Source organism: Vicugna pacos, chromosome 19 (assembly GCF_048564905.1).
Source record: "Vicugna pacos chromosome 19, VicPac4, whole genome shotgun sequence".
NCBI classification, from domain to species: Eukaryota; Metazoa; Chordata; class Mammalia; order Artiodactyla; family Camelidae; genus Vicugna; species Vicugna pacos.
The window spans coordinates 29,052,640-29,074,244 of record NC_133005.1 but is presented as its reverse complement, the minus strand read 5'-3'; the positions used below and the strand labels follow the sequence as shown (position 1 = coordinate 29,074,244).

At 48.6% G+C, this 21,605-nt stretch overlaps 1 protein-coding gene across 1 annotated transcript; it reads right to left on the bottom strand.

Annotated features, from left to right (window-relative positions):
- Positions 1 to 2,968: 2,968 nt before the first annotated feature.
- On the bottom strand, positions 2,969 to 20,754 carry FAM83D (family with sequence similarity 83 member D). The gene is made up of 4 exons (XM_015237819.3): positions 20,250 to 20,754; positions 10,729 to 10,896; positions 6,709 to 6,833; positions 2,969 to 4,398 (listed from the first exon to the last, which is right to left on the bottom strand). The coding sequence occupies exons 1-4, from the start codon at positions 20,727 to 20,729 to the stop codon at positions 3,420 to 3,422; spliced, it is 1,752 nt and encodes a 583-aa protein (XP_015093305.1). The 5' UTR covers positions 20,730 to 20,754; the 3' UTR covers positions 2,969 to 3,419.
- Positions 20,755 to 21,605: the final 851 nt, after the last annotated feature.

Genomic DNA, 21,605 nt, shown 5'->3' with positions numbered 1-21,605 from the left:
CTGTCCAGTTTGTTCATTCATATGCAAATGATCGGGTTCACCCAGGTATTAGCATAAGCAAGTGTTCACTTAGCTCCAAGGATTTGGGTACAGAGGTGGAGAGAGAACCACTAGGAAAGAGACTCAGCTAGCTACTAGGGGAGTCTGTCATGTCAGCCTGAGGGACACTGTGCATCTGTGGAACTGGATGAACCGGGGGAGGGCCTCCTCAGATCTGTCAGGTGCTTTCTGGATAGGATGACTGTATGCTTTATTGTTGAAACTGGGACACCGCAGAGAACGAAGGGTGGAATTCACAGGCATAAACTGGACCTCTGCCAGGCAAACTAGGGTATATTTCTAGGTGTCCGGTACCAGTGAACCTAGAATAACAATGCTTACATGAACATACTCAACCTAAGGTACATACTCCATGCTCATGAAATACGTCTGAATACATTCAACTCATTTATACCTTTAAACATCTGCCCTTGTGGAGCCCGGAGTTTGGGCACATCCCGGAACATCTGTCAAGGTGTTTATTATCATGATGGTATTCTCAGAACACTTCACAGTACCATTTTTATAAGAGGATCCCTGTGAGAAATTCTTACCTGATCTTAGTACCAAGAATTGCTCTTCCTGTTCCTGGATTTACTTTAATGGACATTGTGGATGGTAGATCTGACCAGGTTTCTTTCTGCCTCAGCTACTGAGAAGCTTAAAGTGTGCCTGCCCGTAGGAAGTGTGTTGGTCACGGTGACATGTACTGAGAGCCTCCTTCCTGACCCCTTTTTGTATCCCCACCTCGGGTTTCTTTCATGTAAATGTCCACGTGCACCATCTTGTACCCTAGGTTTTCTTGTCAGTTGCTTTAAGTGCCGTTAAGTAAAAGATAGATACTCCCCAACCCAACTGCCTGCAGAGGTGGGGTGGCTCCTTCAGCTTTTCAAGAGAATGTCGACCCTGCAATCTGATTGGATTGACCTTGAAATTGTATGGATCTTTAATTCAAATAAGTCAGGGAGAAAATCATGAGATGGCTGAGTCTGAACACTATTTGATGATATTGAGAAATTTTTATCAAAGTTGTTTAGGTGTGATCAAAGCATTGTAGGTTTTTTTTTAATCTTTTAGAGATATATAATTGAAATATTTACATTCAAATCTGACATTAGACAGATAAGGAGATATAATTCTCTCCCAGGGAGGGGCAACAAATATTTTTGAACCAAACAGTCTGCCATACTCAGCCTCCCCTCCGCTGGAAGTTGGGGCCAGTAAGTCAGCATTTTAAACAAGGACCCCAGCTGACTCTGAAGCAGGTGGCCCTCAGATCTGACCTTGAGAAAATCCATCCTATAATAATATTTTTTCCACACTCAAACGCCAGAAAAGCTTTGCTTACTCTAAGAGACCAGGCCATTTTCTTAGGATTCCATATACCTCTTGTTCTTACTTCTAATCTCTGGCAACACTTTCAGAGAACAATGGTTTTGCATCCTGTTCCACAAAAAGGACGCTGTAATCAGGTAAGTTTGTGGGAGGCCATGTACCTGCCCTCCTCTGAGAAAGTCACAGTGATAATAACCTCATTCAAAAGTCTGAGTAGTCCTGCAGTAAAGAATCCTGTTTAAATTTATTTGATGCATCATTTTCCAAACTAAACGGCAGAGCCTTTTTTAATGAATGCCTATTAATAGTTGCGTAGAACACATTGAGTTGAAATTTCAAACCTACCTACATTTGTTAATGAGCTCAAGTTTTAATTAAGTTTTCAACTCACCATTGCATTAACTGCCATTTCTCAGGGCACATCCTCTAATGCCTCCATACTTCCTGTCAAGAAGCAGTCACATCAAACTGTACTGAACTGAGAATCTGAGAATCTGAAAACCTGTCTTTAAATGCTTGTCTTGCCATTTTTCAATCACATGGCCTTGAATATGCTACTTAATCTGAGCTTCAGTTCCTTCACTTGAAAATTGGGAATAACAGCTGTCCAACCACTGCATTGTTATGAGGGTCAAAGACAGCACAAAGGGAATTATCTAAGTCTAAGTGGATTCAAAGAACAGTATGTTTATGTGAGGCTTGGGCCACAGTTGTTTACAGCCAGACATGAAACCAGCTGTCCGTTCTGCTTCCCAGCCCAGAATATGACACTAAACCAGCCAGTAATCTGGTGACCATAAGGGAATCCCAGTGCACACATGGAAACCTGCAGGCGTGCTCAGGATCTAGGCACATCAGAATCTGCGCATGTGGCAGACAACACCCTCCCCCCTCCCCTATTTTAGATCTTTTTTGCTCTTGTCGGTTCAGGAGAAGGAGGAAACCATCACCTAACTCTCTTCCTTTTGTCTGTCCACAGAAAGGAGACTGGACAAAAACAGGATTCCACAGGCATACCAATCCTGCTTAGCAGGGTGTAGAAACCAGTTGCATTGCCTGCCACTGGACTAGGAATCTGGAATAATTGTCAGTGTCCTCTTTGGCCCCTGCTCCAGGATATTAGATTGCTAAATCACTGTCAATACACCCATCTGATGAAATTACGCCCGTGGGGCCACTAGAGTTACTACCAGGGATAAATCCAGGAATGCACGCTGAGGCTTTCTATGGCAGAGCACAGAACTCAGGTCCTCGTCTGAATAGCTCAAGCTGCTTCTTTGAAAAAGACAAGCTGGAGCACACGAAAAGAACCGTGAGGTCTGGTAGGTTTCCTCATCCAAACTACGGAGCTAGTGACATCCATACTCCTGTCACTAAGGAAGGTATCACCCTATGTGTTCTAACTTTTAAGTGGATATTTTCTCTTTTATAATTTGGATCATCTACTTCTCCACCCTAACACTGCTAAAAACAAAAAACCCTGCATAACTATGTATTAGGTGCATTTACTTGTGGCACACTCCTAGAGTTAAACAGAAAAGTGCAAGAGAGAAAAGTGAACAGACAAAAAAACCAGGAGCCATCACCAAACAAGCGTTGTTTACAACTATTTAATGCTAAGAACAGATATTCTAAAGGAGAGACAGACACTTAAGAAACAGTTTTAAGTTTTTTCTAATTAGGATTTGATCATAAAAACAAGTGATTCAAACCTCTAAAACAGAAGAGTACACATATCTAGAAAAATGCAAAACATATTTTCTCTCTTACCTGAATTGTCTGAGAACCCCGAAACATTCTCTTGAAAGGAAATCAATAATAAAATAGTGCAAAAAACCTGTACCCATAGTGTTTAAATATAAAACCAATACCTGGTTTATACATGATTAAAAATAAAATAAAACTAAAGCACATACAGTAATGAGCAGTTTCTAGAATTCAAAGACAGAGTGAAAGAAAGGCAATTAGGGACAGGAGACATCGTGTAAAGCAGGATGCTCTGACGTCGTCTACTCCAAGCCGGAGGCTGTGCATGCGCAGAGCAGTCACTGGTAGGAGGGATAAAGTGTGATATCTCTGACCGCCAGCAAATGAGCTGATGATCTGGTGAAACTCCCAGAACCAAAGCCGAGGTAGTTTTCAGTAAGGAATGTTCTCCTTGAGAGCATAGCCAGCATGTGGTTGAGCCGGGACCTGATTCCAGCCAAGTGAAACTGCCGCTCTTTGTTCAAGTTTCTGAATGAGTCTCTAAAGCACAGATCCAAGCGGGGGGTGCTCCAAAACGTAGGGTGCCCGGGTGTGATGAGGTCGGTGGCTCGGAGAGAAGTCTGGGAGCTAATGGAGCTGGCCACAGAGCCTTGGGAGGACAGAGAGGAGGAAGACCGCAAACTGGAAGATCTTGACACAGACATCCTTGATACTGGTGACCCTTCTTTCGACTGGGTTCCCTGAGAGAAGAGAAGGTTCTCATCCGTGTCGGTCTGGGTGGTGGCCGACGTGGACTGGACCTCGGTTTGGGAGCTCACCACCCTGGTGGTGACTGTGGTCTGGGTGCCAGCACATGCAGTGGCAGTGCCGGTTTGTGTCCCTGCATCATTCACACTCACAGCCAGAGTCTCCTCTCCTGGCTCCGTCTGCGTGGCAGCATCGGTCGCCTTCCCACTCTCTGGTCTGTCCCTGCGGCTGCCGAGGTAGTCTTCCTCACTGATGGTGGAGGAGCCGGAGTCCCCATGCCTGGCCTCTGCCCGGCCCTCTGCGCAGCCCGGCTCAGCCTTCTTGGGGGTGCTCGAGAGCCTGGCCAGCCGTAGCCGCAGCAGGTTGCCCAGCGTGAGCTCCTTGGACAGTGGTTTCTGGTCGACAAGATGGTCAAACTTGCCACTGCTTCGGAAGTTGGACAGGAGTTTGGAGCTGATGGGCTTTGACTGTGCATACAGGATTCGGAACTCCAGATCAAAGTGCTCCACCACTTGGCCAGACAGAATGACCAAGTTACTGCTGTTTAATTTGCCATCCGTCCATGTAAAACTTCAGGATTAAAAACAAAACAAACAGAAGCTGGTAAGGATGAGCAATCTTCAGGTATTTATTGTCGATCTGAATATAAAGCCCAGATATTCTGTGGCATAAAGGTCACAATTCCAGTGACAGACAGCACACTGACCATTTGGTGTGAATTCAGCCAGCCTTAGCACAGTATATAGCGTAGGGATGCATTAACAGAAAACGTTAAAAAGCCACTGTTTAACCAACACGCTGAAACCTACACACCTCAGCCGCAGAGGTGCTAAAATCTAGAAAGGGTTTCTAAAGCACTGAGGCCAGAGCCCTCATTTGAGGAGTGAGGAAGCCGCCTAGCGTTGTCACAGTGGGAAGCTGGTGGCAGAGCCTAGACTAGGCCCCAGTCCTTAAGAACTGCAGGGACAGAGCTCCTCACCACCACCTCCATGCTGCCACTTTCACAATGGGAGATGTGGTGGTCATTCTAACGATGACACTGTTCTCAGCACACGTTTAGAGCTGAATAGTGGCCATGTGCCCCTAGCTGTCCAGTACCGCTTCTTCTTTCTAGGGTAGCAGGAGCTCGCCCACTTCGCCTCAGAGACCTTTCACTGATGTACCTTCTCCAATCACAATAAGGTGGGCAGGTGACCCAGGCTGGCCAGAGTATCCTAGACCCTGGGATACTGGGGTCTACTCAGGGGGGGCACTGAGCCAGCAAAAGCCAAGTAGTTTTTCAAGGACCGATACCAGTGCAGAGAGAAAGAAAGGCTCTCTATTCCGAAGCTAGCTGCTAGAGGCCACGTGGGTAAGCCGGGATCTTTGCCTGCAAAGGGAGAGCCTGACTGAGAATAAGGATCAACCAGACAAAAGCAGACCCAGGAAACAGTGTTCTGATAAATGCATGGCCTCTTGGTCAAGGTGAGCTGAAAACCAACAGAGCCTTTTTACACCAGAGTCATTAAATTCCAATTTGCATGAACTAGTCTGAGTTAGCTTTCTGCACTTGCAACTGCCCCACTGACAAAGAAATTTGTATCAGAGTAGGGTGTTTTACATCACAAATCATGAAACATAGTTTCAACTCTGTCTCTTGCAACCAAGAACACAGGTCAATGCAAATTCACTTTGACAGCTGCCTTCAGAGCCTGAGAAGAAAGGTCCTTTTGAAAACCCTCTGAGATCATGTAAACTAGACACCTCTCCAACACTACAGGATCATAAAATGTCCTAAGCAAACGGAAGTTGTCATCATCCTCCATCTCAGCAGCAGCATATTTCCTTTTGCAGGGGGTAATTTTTATATTTTATATTTCAGAACAGCCAAAAACCATGTGGAGCTTAGTTTGGTTAATATAGATAAATACCACTTTGGGTGAAGAGCTAGCTTGCTCGTGCTATTTTCAAACTTCTTATGAAAGGATGTCCTGAGAAAGAGTTCAAATTTTGTTCCGAACAATGACAGTAGTTGGAGAAGAAAGACTACAGAGTTTGTTGGTCTGACTGCTCATCTCGCAGGGACACCTGCACACCCCCTTTACCCGGGGCTGGCACACAATTACCACCCTGGGATGGGTGTTTCTTCAAAAATGTGTGTTTCTTTTTTAAACTGTAGAGACACATCTCATGTGAACCATCAGACGATCTAACACCGAGGTGGCGAAACATGCTACCATCCGAGCCACGGGAGTGAACATGGTGGTGTATCTTAGCCTCTGAAGACTGGGGTTTACCACTCGTTATCTCCGCCTGCCTTCAGCTTCCCTGTACTCTACCCTCGGTGCCGTTGCCAAAGTGAGACTTCAGAGGTGGAGCCAGAAATATCATCAGTACTTTCTAGACTAAAGCACCTAAGTCACAGGCTTGAAGCAGCGCGAAGGAGTGACGCTCCGGCTGTGCCCTCCACACGGAGGCCGATGCCTGCAACTGCCCTCCCCTCCAAGCAAGCAGGGACAAGGACGGGTCAAAGGCCCCAAGGAACAGGATTTGGGACTATTCCTGTCACTGTGAAGCCCCAACACATCCACTGCAGTCCTGGCTGAGCCCAGAATCTTGGACCCACTTGCCTCTGGGGCTCCCAGCAAGCTTCAAGCTCTGGACTTGAGTTTTGTGGCCCATGGGGCCGAGGAGGTGACCCTACCCCAACCACCTCCCAGCGGAGAAGGCTCTGATTCACCTACTCTCTCTCACACATACACACACACACACGGATGCACACATCGCAGAATGCTCAGCTGCAGAGGCTCACGTGGAGGGAGACAAGCAGCTGGGACCCCTAGAGCCCACACTTCCCCTAATGAGTTTAGAGCAACAAGCACAGACGGGTTAGAAACTCACCTGTAAGAGCCCGTGGCCACACGAATGCCATCAATCAGTGTGAACTTTTCATGAACCTTGCCAACAATTTTAGTTCCTGACCTGGCGTAGTAAATATTCCCTGTAATCGTCCGAACGGTCATCAGCTGGGGGTGGAGGCGTGGGAGAGAAAGAAGTGAACCATCCCGTGAACACATGGATAAAGAGGGCTGAGTTTACTTACAGCTTCCAAAAGACACGCTTATTGGCAGATGAGCAGCTCACGGTCACCACTCAGTACCAACCCGCACTGTACACGACCCAGGTGATTCTCAGGACTCAAGTAATGCTGCTTCACACTTAGTCCATCTTCTCGTGTGCCTTTTCCTCATAGTGATTTTTGAGGCCCTTAGTTCCTGTGGACGTGTGCTCTAAAGGAAGCCTCACTTTTTGGAGACGATGAACAACAGAATCCAGGAAAGGATTTTGAAACAAAATGTGGGGCATAAAATCGTCAAAGAAAACATGCTAGTAATAAGTAACATTTTAACAAAGGCTTAAAGGAGCTAAACTGATATTTCTCCTCCTCTTTTGTTGAGTAGCATTGCTAGTGAATAATAGGCATCCACACTTACCCCACACGTGATGGGTGTGGGGACAGGAACAGAGGCAGGACTTCTCTGACACAGGACTTCGGAGGCTGAAACACCCCTATCACATGTGGCTTCATGAGCAATGTCATTTCTCCCACAAGCACATAATTAGCAAAATGGTGCTCTGGTAATACACTGGGGCCACATATTGCATGTGTATGCATAATTATCCTTGAAAATGACACACAGAAATGCAAACATAATGGTATGCAAAATACTAAGACAATCATCATTCTTCGGAGCAGATCAGTGGTCATATATCTTTAGAAACCTTACATGTTCAAATTATATGTTTAAGATTTTTTTGTTCGAGTCTCTCATTCATTCAACAAAGAAAGCCTTTACTATGTGCCAAGGCTTGAGACAACACAGATAGAAGGCATACTCCTTATCCTCAAGGACAAAGAGAGAGAAAAGTGATGAATGATTAAAAAACTATAGCAAGATATGACATTGTCCAGAGAAGTGAAAACCTTTGTCTGCACAACAACCTGTACAAAAATATCCATAGCAACTTTATTCATAATAATGAAAAACTGGAAACTGCCCTAATGGCCTTCAGTGGGTGAATGGTTAAACAAACTATGGTCCAACCATAACATATGATACTGTTCAGCAATAGAGAGGAACAGACTATTGCTACACACTACAGTCTGGACAGATCTCAAGGGCGTTATGCCGAGTGAAAAAAAGCCAATCTCAAAAGGTCACATACTGTATAATTCCATTTACATAACATTCTTTAAATGACAAAATTAGAGAGACAGGGCATAAATTAGTGGTTGCTGGAGTGAAAGATCCAGGGGAGGGGAGTGGATGTGACCATAAAGATGTAGCAGGAGGAAAATCTTTGTGTGATGATGGAATAGAGTATAGTCTATTAGGCAGAATACACCACCTGTATTCTGATGGTGGGGGTGGTTAAACATAGGTACACATGTGATAAAATGGCACAGAACTATCGACACACATGGTGCCCATATCAATTTCCAGGTTTTGATACTGTGCTGTAAGTTACGTAAGGTGTAACCACAGGGGAGACTGGATGAAGGAAACATGGAAACCTCTATGTGCTATCTTTGCCACTTCTGTGAACCTATCATCATTTCAAAATACAGACAAAAGACAAAACAAAAAAGCTATGGCATAACATAACATCACTCCTGTGATGTTCTCACCAAAATGAAAAATATGAATTTAACCAGGAGAAAACATCAGACAAATTCAAATTCTACAGGAAACTGGCTAGTATTCTTCTAAAGCATGAAGACCCTAAAAGACAAAGAAAGAGAAAGGAACAGCTCCAGATAAGAGGATGCTAAGGAGAAATGACAAGATATGGTCCTGGACTGGATCCTGGGTAAGAAAAAGGACATTTGTGGAAGGATAGTGAAATGTCCTAGGTCTGTAGAGTAGATAATAGCATATCAAGCTTATTTCCTGATTTTGAAACTTGTACTGAAGTTTGTAAGACATTAACATTTAGGGAATTGGAGTAAAGAGTATTTAGGGATCCCTTATATTATATTATTTTGGTAACTCCTTTGTAAATCAAATTATTTCAAAATGAGTATTAAAAACCCCCCAAACTAGAAGCTTCCATAGAGGTGCACGTGGAGCTGGCAGGGGAGGGCTTCCTGGAGATTCCCGAGCAGAGCGTCAAAGGATCCACATATAACAAGCACAAAGAGCATCACTGCAGGCAGATCTCGGTGGTTTTGTGCATCTTTCCTTTTGGCATGTACCTGGCAGGCCTCTGTGACTGTGGCCAAAGCACTTTTGAGTGCACATAAACGTGTGACCAAGCTCCCAGAGACAGGACACCCAACGTTCTGGACCAGCCATAGTGCCAGGGTGGGAGAAGCCAGGCCCACGAAGTGAGGGTGCAGAGTCAACAGCCCTGACATGCCCTTGTGAGTGAAGCCCCAGGGAAGATGGTGCGTCCCAAGGGAGAAGCTAAGACCCGATGAATAGCGGCGAGGCCAAAGGTAAAGACTTCCTTCTGACCCTTCCTAGACGATCTGAACACCCACAAAGGCAGCAGCCAGCAGTGGGCAGCTGAGTCGGCAAATGTTCCTAGACTTCTGTCGGGCGGGTGAATCAGAGCCAATCACTTCAATGGAAGCAGTGGTCAGACTATTCTGTGATTTTCCTGCTACTCACACGTAACGTCAATTACAGCAACAGCGCCCTGAAATTAAACATCGACACCTTCAATTTCTTCACCAGGCCCCCTGGCAGAGCAGGCATGGGCTGAACCTCTGGCTGGATGAAGATGTGCTTTTCCATGCCTGACTTGCATTTCCCTTGGGTCCACCTGATCTCATTTTTAAACTGACCATCAGATCACACGGCTGGCTGTTCCCTTCGGTCTCCAAGCTTCAATCCTACCTCCATCGTGAATTTGCTTTGTAGCACCAGTGACAAGTTAATAGGCACCTAACTAAAACCAATCCTCAGTTTCCTCATTAGGGAGAACAATCATCAAGAGCTCAGTGGGAGAAGTTAAACAGCCAAAATTTTGTACACCAAATTGCTTGATGATAACGAGGTGTTAAGTTCACATCCTCTATGTGGTAACCTACAGTACCAAGGCCTGAACTCTTCGTCCACTTTGCTCACTGCTTTATTTCCAGTACCTGGAGTAGTGAGTAGCTTAAAGCAGACACTCACATAAGTGATAAACAAAGTTGATGACTTAAGGTGATGAACCAAGTTGATGGATTAAGTTTGGAAGCTCATAAGTTGCTTAATTTTTAAAAAGGGGATAGTGTAATACGTGACTTTTTTCTTGCCTCTTTCCATGAAAGAGAACAAGCTAGCTGAGTTATATAACCTTACATTTAAATACTTAAGCTCAAATTACTTTCATGCTCCAAGCAAAGGACATAATAAGTCTAATTTTATAATAATGAGAAGTGAGAGGCAGCATGTGACAGTGATTAAGTGACAGCGATTAAGAACCCCAGGGCTGGAGGCAGGCAGACAGACGGAGAGTCCAACTCCGTCCCACCACTGGGCTACAGTACTTCCCGATCTGAAGCACAGACATAATGCTGCTTACCTGACGGGCTGGCTGTGAGGATGAAGTTGGGTAACACTGTCAGGAGCCTAGGACAGTGCAGAACCCTGTTAAGTGTGGTTGTTACGATTAAAATTGGGGCCTACTGGTGCAGCTGCCAGCCACAGACAAGCTCCCTATGAGGAGGCAGCACAGTGTGAGGGAGAGGCTGAGGTCTGAGTCCTGACTCTGTCCTTTCTTTTCTGTGAGACTTCAGGCACACGACTTGCTCCCAACCCCAGGTCCCTCCCTTGCAATGTGGATACCACCACCAACCGCCAGGTAGATTGCGGATATTCGGGTGTTATGTGCTCATTGTGGTGAAACTAGAAACAGTGTAACACCAACCTTTTCCTGTTCAGGATGAACTTTCAGATCCATGCACATATCCAAAAACTGAGAGAGTAGAGACTGGTCCAGAAGGATGTATACGGCTACTCCCTGTTTCCGGCAGATTTCCTGCAGGTCTCGGAAGATGTCGATGTCCGTGAAAACATCCATCACCACTGCGATCACCTGAGGCGAGGGGCAGAGGGAAGATCAAGTGGTCAGCCCACAAGGACAGCACCTTACAGCTCTCTGTCCGGACTCCAGACCCCATCTCAGAGCTGCAGAGGGAGCCCCAACTTCTGATATCTTTCCTTCTCCTTCCACAGTATCAGGTTTCCCCTTACTGTGGACCCTTTTCCATTTCCAAAGATGCTCAGGCCACTGTATCCTACAAATCTTGACTTCACCCAGCTAACCTTCCCACCAGCCTCCTAGCCACTCTCCTCCACACTGCAAATTTCTCAAAACTACCTTGCCCTCCTATGAACCTGTTCCAGTCAACTCCTTTCCTTTACTAAAACCCCCATCTTACAGGATCAGCTCAGACCAGCAAGTTACTGAGGTTCTGTGGCTGGCACACCATTATCTTAGGCATATGGCTTGTTTCCAAGTATATAAAACCTTATCTCTGAGGCCCCCTTCTGGGTGTACCATTCCCCAAGTCTGAGTTTGATTACTGTCTGATTTAGGATCATAGGATGATTTTTTACTATAATCTGGAAAGGCCCGCCCCATCTGCCACCAATTCATGGCTCGAAACCAATCAAACCAGGCAAGCTGATGCTCCCATCTCTTGCCTCCATCCCTGCATGTCGCAGAATCTGCATCTCGTCCACCCCCCCCCACACACACACACAGGGTGGGCTCTAACCAAATGACTTCCAGAGCCAGCCTCTCCTCTGTAAAAGGCGATCCCTCTACTTCGGGATGTGTCCACGGCGCAAGCCCGCAACAAGACAGAAATTTGTCCTAAGGATGCTGCCCTGAAGCTTGCACCAGTCCCTTCTTCTCCCCAACATCCTGGCTCCATTTGTGCATCCTGATCAATTTTACACACGCAGCACAGACTTTAATTGAGGGCTGCCTCCGCCCTGTGGCCTCAGGCAAATTACAGCTGCTTTGAAAGTCTGTTTCCTTAGCTGCAAAGTAGGTTTGTAGTGAGAATTAAATGACTGCGTTGCAAGAAGTGCAGGGTACAAAAGATCCCTCGAGTATCGGTTCGCAGATCCACGTGACCAGCCCAGAGTTTGAGCGGTCCAGGCAGTTCAGCGCAGGGGGACACCTGCCAGTTCCCGGCCTTCCTGCTACAGAGAGGCGGCTTCAGCGGCAGAGTCTAATCACACCCCTGCGGGTCTGAGAGCAGGGCTGTGGGGGGATCAAAACATGCAGGCTGACGTGGGGAAGGCGTAGTTCAGTGGTAGACTGCGGGCTTAGCGTGCATGAGGTCCTAGGTTCAATCCCCAGTACCTCCATTTAAATAAATAAACCTAATTACCTTCTCTTCCCTGCCTAAAAAAAGTAAACAAATAGATAAAAACAGGCCAAGTACAAGCCACTGCAACCAGGCCACCTTATGAAAGCACTCTCTTTAGGGCTAAGGCGTGGAGCCCTTTTGCAGGCTGGAGCTACGAGGTGTCTCCCTCCTCCCAAGCACAGCCAAAAAACAGGAATCTCTTTGAATCACATCAACTCCTTTTCTGAACATGAAGCTGCTTTATTTATAGGTCTCACCTCTTCTGTGGGAGCAGAGGCCCTTAAAAGGGATTGGTTCATCTCCGTGGCCCCAGAGGACTCAGGACAGTACCCCAGAATCATTACCCCTTAGCTATTTGGCTGTTAAAGAGGTGCAGAGACAACGAGGAGAGTCTGCTGTTTTTCCCTAAAACCTCAGAGTCTCACCTACCAGGGGAGGGTCCTTGAAACGCAAGCTCCCAGGAAGTCACTGCTGTGAGGGATTCTGGAAGACCAATTTCTCTCTCTGGCTGCCTTCTTCCTTACCTCCCCCACCCCATGTTGCGGAAGCCCCAGCTGTGAGTTATTCTTGGCAAAGGGTACAGCTAAAACCCACTGGAGACAGTGATTTAGAAAATAAGAAGTGTTCTTTCTAAATTGCTGGCATCTTCCAAAGTTCACATCCTCCACTGCATTTTTATACATCCTCTTTGGAGTCATATTTATCCCACTAATTCAGGTCATATAGCTTAGTGGTTAAAAGCTAAAAAGGCCTGGGCACAGATCCCAGCTGTGCAGGTTACTGGCTGTGTGACCCTGGGCAAGTTACTTAATCTCTCTGAGCCTCAGTTTCCTCCTCTGGAAGATATGGATAACAGCAGCTATGTCAAAGGGCTGTTGTGACGGTTAAATGAGACAAAGCATGGAAAGGGCTTAGCGCAGGCATGAAACAGGTGTTCAATTATGCAGCCAGCATCTCCACAGTCTATTGTGGGCTGAATCCTGTACTAGGCAGGAAGATGGTTATAAAGAATTCAACAAACACCTGACTTTCCCACAAAGAGAGGATGTGGGATGCAAGGAAGCAAAATGAGACATAATGAAATCAGGAGAGTCTTCAGGAGGAGGGGGAGACAGTAAAGCATCTCCCTTGCAGTGGTAGGCCCAACACAGGCACTCAAATGTTTACCAAAGAACAGCGGAGAAGGAGTCCCCGAGGAGAGGACATTTGAGCTATTACAAATAGGGACGGTTTGGACGGGGAGAAGTGAAGGGGCGGGCATCTGGCAGGAAGCCACGTGATGACAGAGGAAGAGGAAGGAAATGATGGGGATGTACCAATTCGGCTGGAACGCAGGGTATGCGTGAAAGGGAGCGACAGGGATGAATGGGACGGGTGAGTGAGCAAGAAAGAGCACAGAAGGCCTTGAATGCCGCCCAAGGCTCCAGTATCATACAGGCCACGGAGGGAAGGTTTAGGAAGAGCAATGAGTTCAGTGGTGAACCCAGCAGGACAGGGGAAACTGATGCGGGAAGGCTGGTCAGGCTGGAGACCTGGGCCTCCTTCAACAAAGGGCCACGCACCCAAGTGCCTGTAACACAGCCGGCACTTAGACAGCTTTTTAGGTTCAGCAAATGTTTATTTAGGAGGACTAAAGACTGAAAGAAGGAAAATCAGTGGTAGAGGTTTTGACAATGGGCCAGGCAGGAAGCCATGAGGGTCGCAGAGAAGGGAAAGGGACCAGTGGGAAGGGCAAGCGATGTTCTGTACTGGCTGCGGGAGGACAGAAGGGGCAGGGGGCGAGGGCAGAGGCAGATCCAGGGCCACACAAACAGGAAACAGAAAAAGAAACAATCTTGAGAGGGGGCTTGAAACTGATTTTGTGGTCACAGGAAAACCTCATAAGGGGGTTCTGAATGCACAGGTGTGAGAATGAGAGTCCAGCTCATGAGAGAAAGTGAGAGAAAAACTAATCTAGGGTCAGTCCTGGTCCTCAGGAGAGACAGAGGACGAGCTGGGAGCAACCCAGCGTGATGGGGCTAATGGACGTGCACCCAGGTGCCCCGGGGCAGAGACCAAGGAAGCCAGCCCAGCTGGCCGGCTTACAGAGGGTTGGAGGCTTGCTGGAGGCAGGGCCCCAGGAGCAGGGACATAAGTATAAGGCGCCTGCCAAACTGAATATTGATTTCATCACTTAACAAAACAATTGTACGAACACCACCTTTGTTGGATAGTGAGTAAGTATTTAATTTGCTATTAGTTTCATTGTTTGGTTTTCAAGCCTTAACCTTTCCTGTGTGTGTTGAGAATAATTGGATTTGATCGCTGGCCTCTCACACCCACAGGGCGTTCAGAGGGTGGACGGAGATGTTTCTTCCCTGACTTCTCCTGTACCCAACATCGCCTCCTCTCCTTCTAGAGCAGGACCCTTAAAAGCCACCTGTAGGAGGAACAGCCCCAGGTGTGGAAGCAATCAGCTCCCTGCCCTCCTTCAGACCCCATCCTGGCTCCCCTACATGCTCTGCCCACCCCTTCCCCCACTGCCATTCTGAGTTGAACCAGACCAGGGGCTCCTCAAGCCTCTGAAGGGGCAGCCTCTTCACTGAACTGAGCTCTGGGCTCACTCGCTAGCCCGCCAAGTGCCTGCTTCCGGGCTGGCCGCATCCAGGTGCTGGCGTTCATGCTGCAGGCTGCTGGGCCCTACACGTACACCTGGCCTTGAAAGTGGTCATCACTCCCCAGCCCCGAGGCACACTGTGGGATGGACAAGGGAGAGACACATGCGAAGGTGGCACCCCACACCCGTCAGGGGCCCACACAGTCACTGTGGGCACTGCCCTGTCCCAGCCTGTGCTATAAGGAGCCTGCCTGCCCTCGTAGGGCTGGAAAGCTCTGTGGGTGGTGGCTTTGGAGCGTCTGTTCCAGGGCCGAAGCCCATCTGCAGCCCGGTGCACGTCGGTCATAACATGACAGGAGGAAACACCCCACTGTCAGCGCCTGGATGGCTGGTCGCCGCCCCGTCCTCACGCTGTACTCGCTCTTCTCCAGCCAAATCTAGAACAGCCACTCCTGTGTCAAGTCCCATGTCATCATGAGTGACAAAACCTCAAGCCTTACCTCCGTCACTCCAACTATCCTTTGATGATTTACACCATGGGACCCGGTGATCCACATGATTATGGGTGGCAGTCCCTGGGGTATCTGCACAGACCCCATTTGTGTTACTTTTTCACGTAGAACTGGAATCTCTTCCATTTGCCAAAAAGCTCTAGAGAAGTATCTAGAGATTTGAAAACCCCATTAATTGTTATCTCCAATTTACTGATAAGAAAAATAAAGCATGCAGAGGTGCGGGAACTTGTTCAAGGTGACACTTAAATAAATACAGGAACTGGAATTTCAGCCCAGCCTGGGAGACCCCAGAGCTACCTATTAAAAAGTGTCAGATTAAACATTATCCCAAACACATGTAATGACTAGTCTTCAGATAATTGAGAGCCTGGAGTAAATCCTAAAAGGATCAGTAGAGTACTCCTTAAAGTCCACACACTGAGCCCACCATGGAGGGTGGTCCCTGATAACACACGCTGGCTCACAGAGTGAACGTTAGGGAACGTGCAAGGCCTAGGGCCCCGGGCACTGCTCCCTCCGAGCCGTACTGCTGACTAATCAGGAAACCTCAGCGGCACAGACGCCATGTGAAGAGGCTGCAGAGTTAGACCTGGATGGGGATGCACGCTCCTTCACTTCCGAGCACCATCATGTAGTCTCTGGTAAGTAACTTCTACTCTGCCGGCTTCTTCAACATGCGAATAATGCTACCTCCCTTGTAGTGTTTGCAGTGGGTTTGGACAAGAGAGAACACCTGACAGTTCCTGGCCCAGAGAAAACCCTCATATGGCGGCTAATCATGGTCTCAGTCCTAATTCTGCCACCACCCTGTGCAAGTCAATCCACCTGAGCGGGGCATCCTCAGCCCGACCCCTTGGAGCTCTGCGGCCTGATTCGAGCAACCTCGATGGGCGAGGCGGGGCCCTGACCAGGCAGGTGAGCAGCCTGGAGGGGCCGCTCAGGGTCAGACATTCCTGTTTTCATTCCAGTTCTTCCTCTGCCTGGAGCAGGAAGTTCATGTCACTCACCCCTTCTCACTGTACCTCAGTTTCTCTCCCTTCCCACCCACAGTCATTAAGCGTGTGTGCAAGATGCTTGGAATTCTACCAAAGGTCTGTGCACATGTAAAGACAGCCTGTCCAGTGGTCAGCAAGGGCCTGTCTGCTGAATTCCTCATGCTGATCGCATGACACCCAAACTAGACTTCCTTCAGGTCCCCAGGGCTCCTGCCACTTCTGGCTAAGGACAAAAAAAATGGAAAGCTCTATATATATGTTCGCCCCATTTATTACATGTATTAATAGAACAGAAATTATCTCCTTGAAATTTCTTTTTTAAATCTTTAAATAACAATCTTGATATCTCCTTCAGGGTTTAAAGACAAAAAGAATGTCAGTTTCGACAGTGAAACCTGAATTCATTTGTGCATGCGGTTTTCTCTCCATTTCATGGGCTGCGGTTATAAAATTAGCAATTTCAGTAAGGGACAAAAGGGCTGGTGGAGCCCAGGTCTACAGAGCGGTCCGCAGAGTGGCGCAGTGCCGCTCTGGGAAGGCAGGGGCCGGGAAGCCAGTCATTCACCAGCCCTGCGGCGGAGGGACCGACCTCGCACAGGGGCATTTCTGGGCGGGCTGGGATTTTTAGAAGGGAGGGGAAAGCATCAAGAAGGGTTCTGCGGCGGAGGAAAGGCCTGATCACTGCGAGTTACTTTCATTTTATAACTATGTAAAACATTTGCCTGGCTCCAAAGTCCAACCTACAAAACAAGATACATTCAGACACACCTAGCATCCATCCTCGTCCCTTCCTTTCCTCCGTCCCCAATAAGATAATAATTGCAACTAGTTTTTGATTTACTCTTCCATTTAAAAAAAATACAAACAAGGATATATGTATATACAGACTCATTTATATTACTAAACGAGGATATAGAGGTATTGATATATGTATGTGTGTGTGTGTGTATATATTCATATCCCTCGTAGATAAAAGGTAGCAGATGATACACATTGTTGTAGACAGGTGCTGTCCAACAGAACCTTCTGGAAATGTTCTGTATCTGTGCTGTCCAACACGGTAGCCACTAACCACAAGTAGCGATTCAGTACTTGAAACATAACTAGCACAACAGAGGAAATGAATTTTTTATAGGATGTCATTTGAAGTCACATAAACTTAAACAGCCACCAGTGGCTTACAGCTGCCGCACCAGTCAGTGCAGTTCTAGCCACTTCGTAACAGAAAACAGAGCCAGTCCCCATGCCTCTTCAGAGCTGCCGGGCACTGTGCTGTGCAGAAGGGTCCGTTTACTCATCAAGGGGACTATCAAGTCATTTTTGAAAGTGGTGACCTTTTTAGTGGCAGGGTCAGTGCTTCTGGCATCCACGGGGTGGAGGCCAGGCATGCTGCTCAGCATCCTATCATGCCCTGGACAGCCCCTCAGGACAAAAAACCACCTGGGCTGAAATGTCAGTGGTGCGAGGCAGAGAGAGCCTGCCCTGGGTTGAAATGGGCATCCAGCATAGGATGCTGTCCAGATTCTACTGTAACTCAGAGGAGAGTTGCATAAGATCAGGAGGGCCTTAATTTGGATACATCCACGTACACACTGGGGGCCTCCAACAGGTTCCTCAGCTGCTACTCCTCCTGGCAGGACTCTTCGTCAACACAATGACAGCTTTTACTAATGCTCAAGTTATCAAAAGGATGCTCAAGGGTGAGGCCATAGCCAAAGCACCCCTTGGGACAAAAGCACACAGGGAATGTGTAGCTGGTAAGAATGATGGGTCTGAGGAGTGTGGGACCCCCTAGCAGGGCAAGCTTTGCCTGTGGGCTCCCTTCAGGTACCAGGAACATCCCAAGAGCCACAGCAATAGCACATGGCCAAATGAGGGCACACAGCACTTCCAGGTAAGGTCTCCACTGACACCTGATCTGTGGGGGCCAGTGCCCAGCCAAACACGGATTCACACAGCAACAGAGACAAAGAAATGACTCACCAACAAATACAATAGTATACGGATAGATTCTGGAGTACACGTGCATAAGGGAAAATTCTGTGTAGTTCAGTATTCTCCCACATGCAAACATCTCAGCTCTCAAGAAGTCCAAAGCAAGGGAGGGGTGGGAAGGGATAGACTGGGAGTTCAAAATTTGTAGATACTGACAGGCATATGTAGAATAGATATATACTGCACAGCACAGGGAAATATATACACGATCTTATGGTAGCTCAGAGCAAAAAAAAATGACAATGAATATATGTATGTTCATGTATAACTGAAAAATTGTGCTGTACGCTGGAATTTGACACAACATTGTAAAATGATTATAACTCAATAAAAAATGTTTTTCTTTTAAAAAAAAAAGAAGTCCAAGGCAAAAAAGAAAATGCCCAAAACATATTTCCTCCAGCTTTGGTGAAGCTCAGCTGAGCACCAGGTCAGCTATCAGTTTATAGTCAGAAGCCAGGCTGTACATAAAGCGCATGTTTTTAGATGCTGTACCTCACTTAACCCAGCAGACCCACGCTTTGAAAGGCGCACAGAAACAAGCCAATGGCGGGACTGGTAGGTTCCCAGTCGCAGCTACCCTGGGACAAGTCCTCTCTCTCTTTCCTGGAAATTCATTCATTACTTTTCCCAAGTTCCAAGTGCCCAAGCTCTCCCCCTGGAGGCAATCAATGGGAATGCACTCCTATCCCTAAATGGTGCCTTCTTTCTTTCATCTTTTATATCTTCCCACTGGACCCACAAGCGTCTGCTGCATCAAAAGGACCCTCAGCACACCAAAAGCACTGCAGGATTGATAACAGCCTAGCTGGAGTCCATAGCTACTGCCACAAAAGCAAGGCACTAGCCAACTATATCCCCTACCCGCTGAAACCCCATCATCAGGCAAAGAGCACCCGGCATCAGAAACACTGGCAAGTCCAGGATTGTCCCTAGTTAGGCTACTTCAACCGACTTGATGTACAGATGTCATAACCACAATCATACACACTCGGGTATGAGCCCTACCAAGACTTACCATGTTCTGGGGTTTTACCTGCCATGTCTCTGCCACAGGTAGCCAGCCAGGAAACTGGGCACTGCCAGTCAGGGAGCGAGCAAGGTGGCAGGTGGTGATCAGGGCTCTGGAGGAAGGTGCCTTTTGCCACATCCTCCCTGCCCCTCCCACCTTGTGTGTTGCATTCTTCCTCCCTGACCCCTAGGTACCCAGCACTCTGCTGCAGTCTCATGCTGGCTGGCAGGGAGACAACACCTCTCACTGCACCACAATACCGGTCACACTAAGAGCCAAATCCACAGCTGCACCAAAACCCACTGTGAATAAAGAGACAGCTTGAGGCAAGCGTATCAGTAGTTTTTCCCCAGCCTCTGGAAAAGCACACTTCTTGCTTCACCTATTCCCAGAAGGAGCAACTTCCCCTCCGGGCTGGCAGGAGAGAAAGGGGTCAGGGCTTTCACTTGTCCACTCTAGTATTTGCTTCCAACAACAAAAGGCACGTGTTGGTGATGAGCAAGGACAGCTTCCTATTGCTCCACAGTTGTCTCCGGGACAATCTTTCAGGAATTTTCCCCTAGGTTATGTGCATCTTAGGTAATGCATCCAAGGAGTTCAAGAAGGTGAGACCTAGTGTGGACTGACAGCCAGGACAATCTGGTTTGGTTTTAACTGAAAGTTGGAACTGGATGGATTTCTGGTCCCCACTCCCAGGGAAGGGGAATTTTAGGAGTTGGAACTTGGGCACAATTCGTGTTCTTGGGGACCAGGACTCCTCCCACTCTTGTCTGCCTAGAGGAGTGACCAAGGGATCGGGATCTGAGAGGATACACGCAGAGTGGGGGCAAGTCGGGGACCCTGGGATCACCCGACTAGCGCTCCTAGGAGACCTCATTTCCCCATTTTTGAAGAGGGCGTCTTGTCCGACAGGGGACCGAGGCGACCCGAGGGGCCGGGCCGGACAGCTCACCTCTCGCGCCGAGCGGAGCTGCTGGCGCAGCGCGTCCTTGCAGCCATAGGGGCCGCCTGCGCCTACGCCGCGGGGCTGGAAGTGCGCCTCGACGCGCGTGGCCCCGCGGTAAGCGCCCTGATAGAAGGCGGGCCAGCCGAGCTCCAGCAGCGGCGGCTCCAGGTCCGACTGCTCAGGGAAGTAGGTGCCGGACGAGCAGTCGTGGGACGAGCCGAAGGAGTCCTCGGCCCCCGCCGCCGCCGCGCCCTCCTCACCGGGCCGCTCGGCCGAGCGCAGGATGGCTCGCACCTCGTCGGGGTTCAGAAAGCGGCCGAGGCGCTCGCGTCGCAGGAAGGCCGCGAAGGCGTTGGGGCCGCCCACCACCAGCTCCTCAAGCGCCAGGCGTCGCTCCTCGCTGTACAGCTCAGCCGGGTTGGGCGGCCCGCAAGGCGACAGGCAGGCGGCGGGCAGCTCATCCAGGACATCGGACCTCAGGGCCATGGCGGTGCTCGGAACGCACCCGAATCGGACCAGTGCGGCCGTGCAGGCCACTTTATAGGCACCTTTGAATCTAACCGACCCGCGCCATTGGCCGAGCCGCCCCTCCCCGGCTCTCTCATTGGCTGTCTTCTTCTAACGGCAGAGTTCGGGGGTAGCGTACGCCTCTACGGCCCCGCCCCCTGACGTGCTATTGGCTGTCCCGCGGCCCGACCACGCCCCTCGCCTCCATGTCCACATTCTTGCTCCTGGGTTGCCTAGTAGGATTTAATCTTGGCAACTACGTTCTTGCTCCAAACTAGCATTCCTGCTCCAGCCCTGAGGGGCTTGAGCGGCCGTGCTGCCCCGGGCGGTGGGGCAGGCAGCGGAGCCCGAATTGAAGCCGGAGAGCCCGGCCCCCGCCATCCTCACGCGCCCCCTGCCGCCCGCCCCACGGTGCGGCCCTGGAAGGCCCAGGGCAGTCTGCAGTATGCACAGCGAGGAGAGGCCGGGGCCTGCTCTGGCTACGCTGACTGTGCTTCTTCCCGGCTCTTAGAGCTTGGGTGAGACCAGCCGTTGCCTTTATTTCCCAGCATTTAAATCATTCGCTCATTCGTTCAAAAATACCGGTCCATCATAATAGCCACTCCTTTGATTCCAACTTCAGGTAGCTTTCTCTTCTCTCACTTCATTTTTTTGCCTGGCAAAACCCCAACCCTGGTTTAACCCCCACTCTCCACCTACTTTTCATCTGCCCCCAGGCAGCCATGCAGTGCTGGGGGAAAGAAAACGCAACCGTGCTGATTGGATGTGCCTTAAAGTCATCATCTCAAGTGGGCCCTGAATGTTGCCTGCCAGCCTTTATCTTCCTACTTCACCCTACCTTCTCCTCTCCCTTTC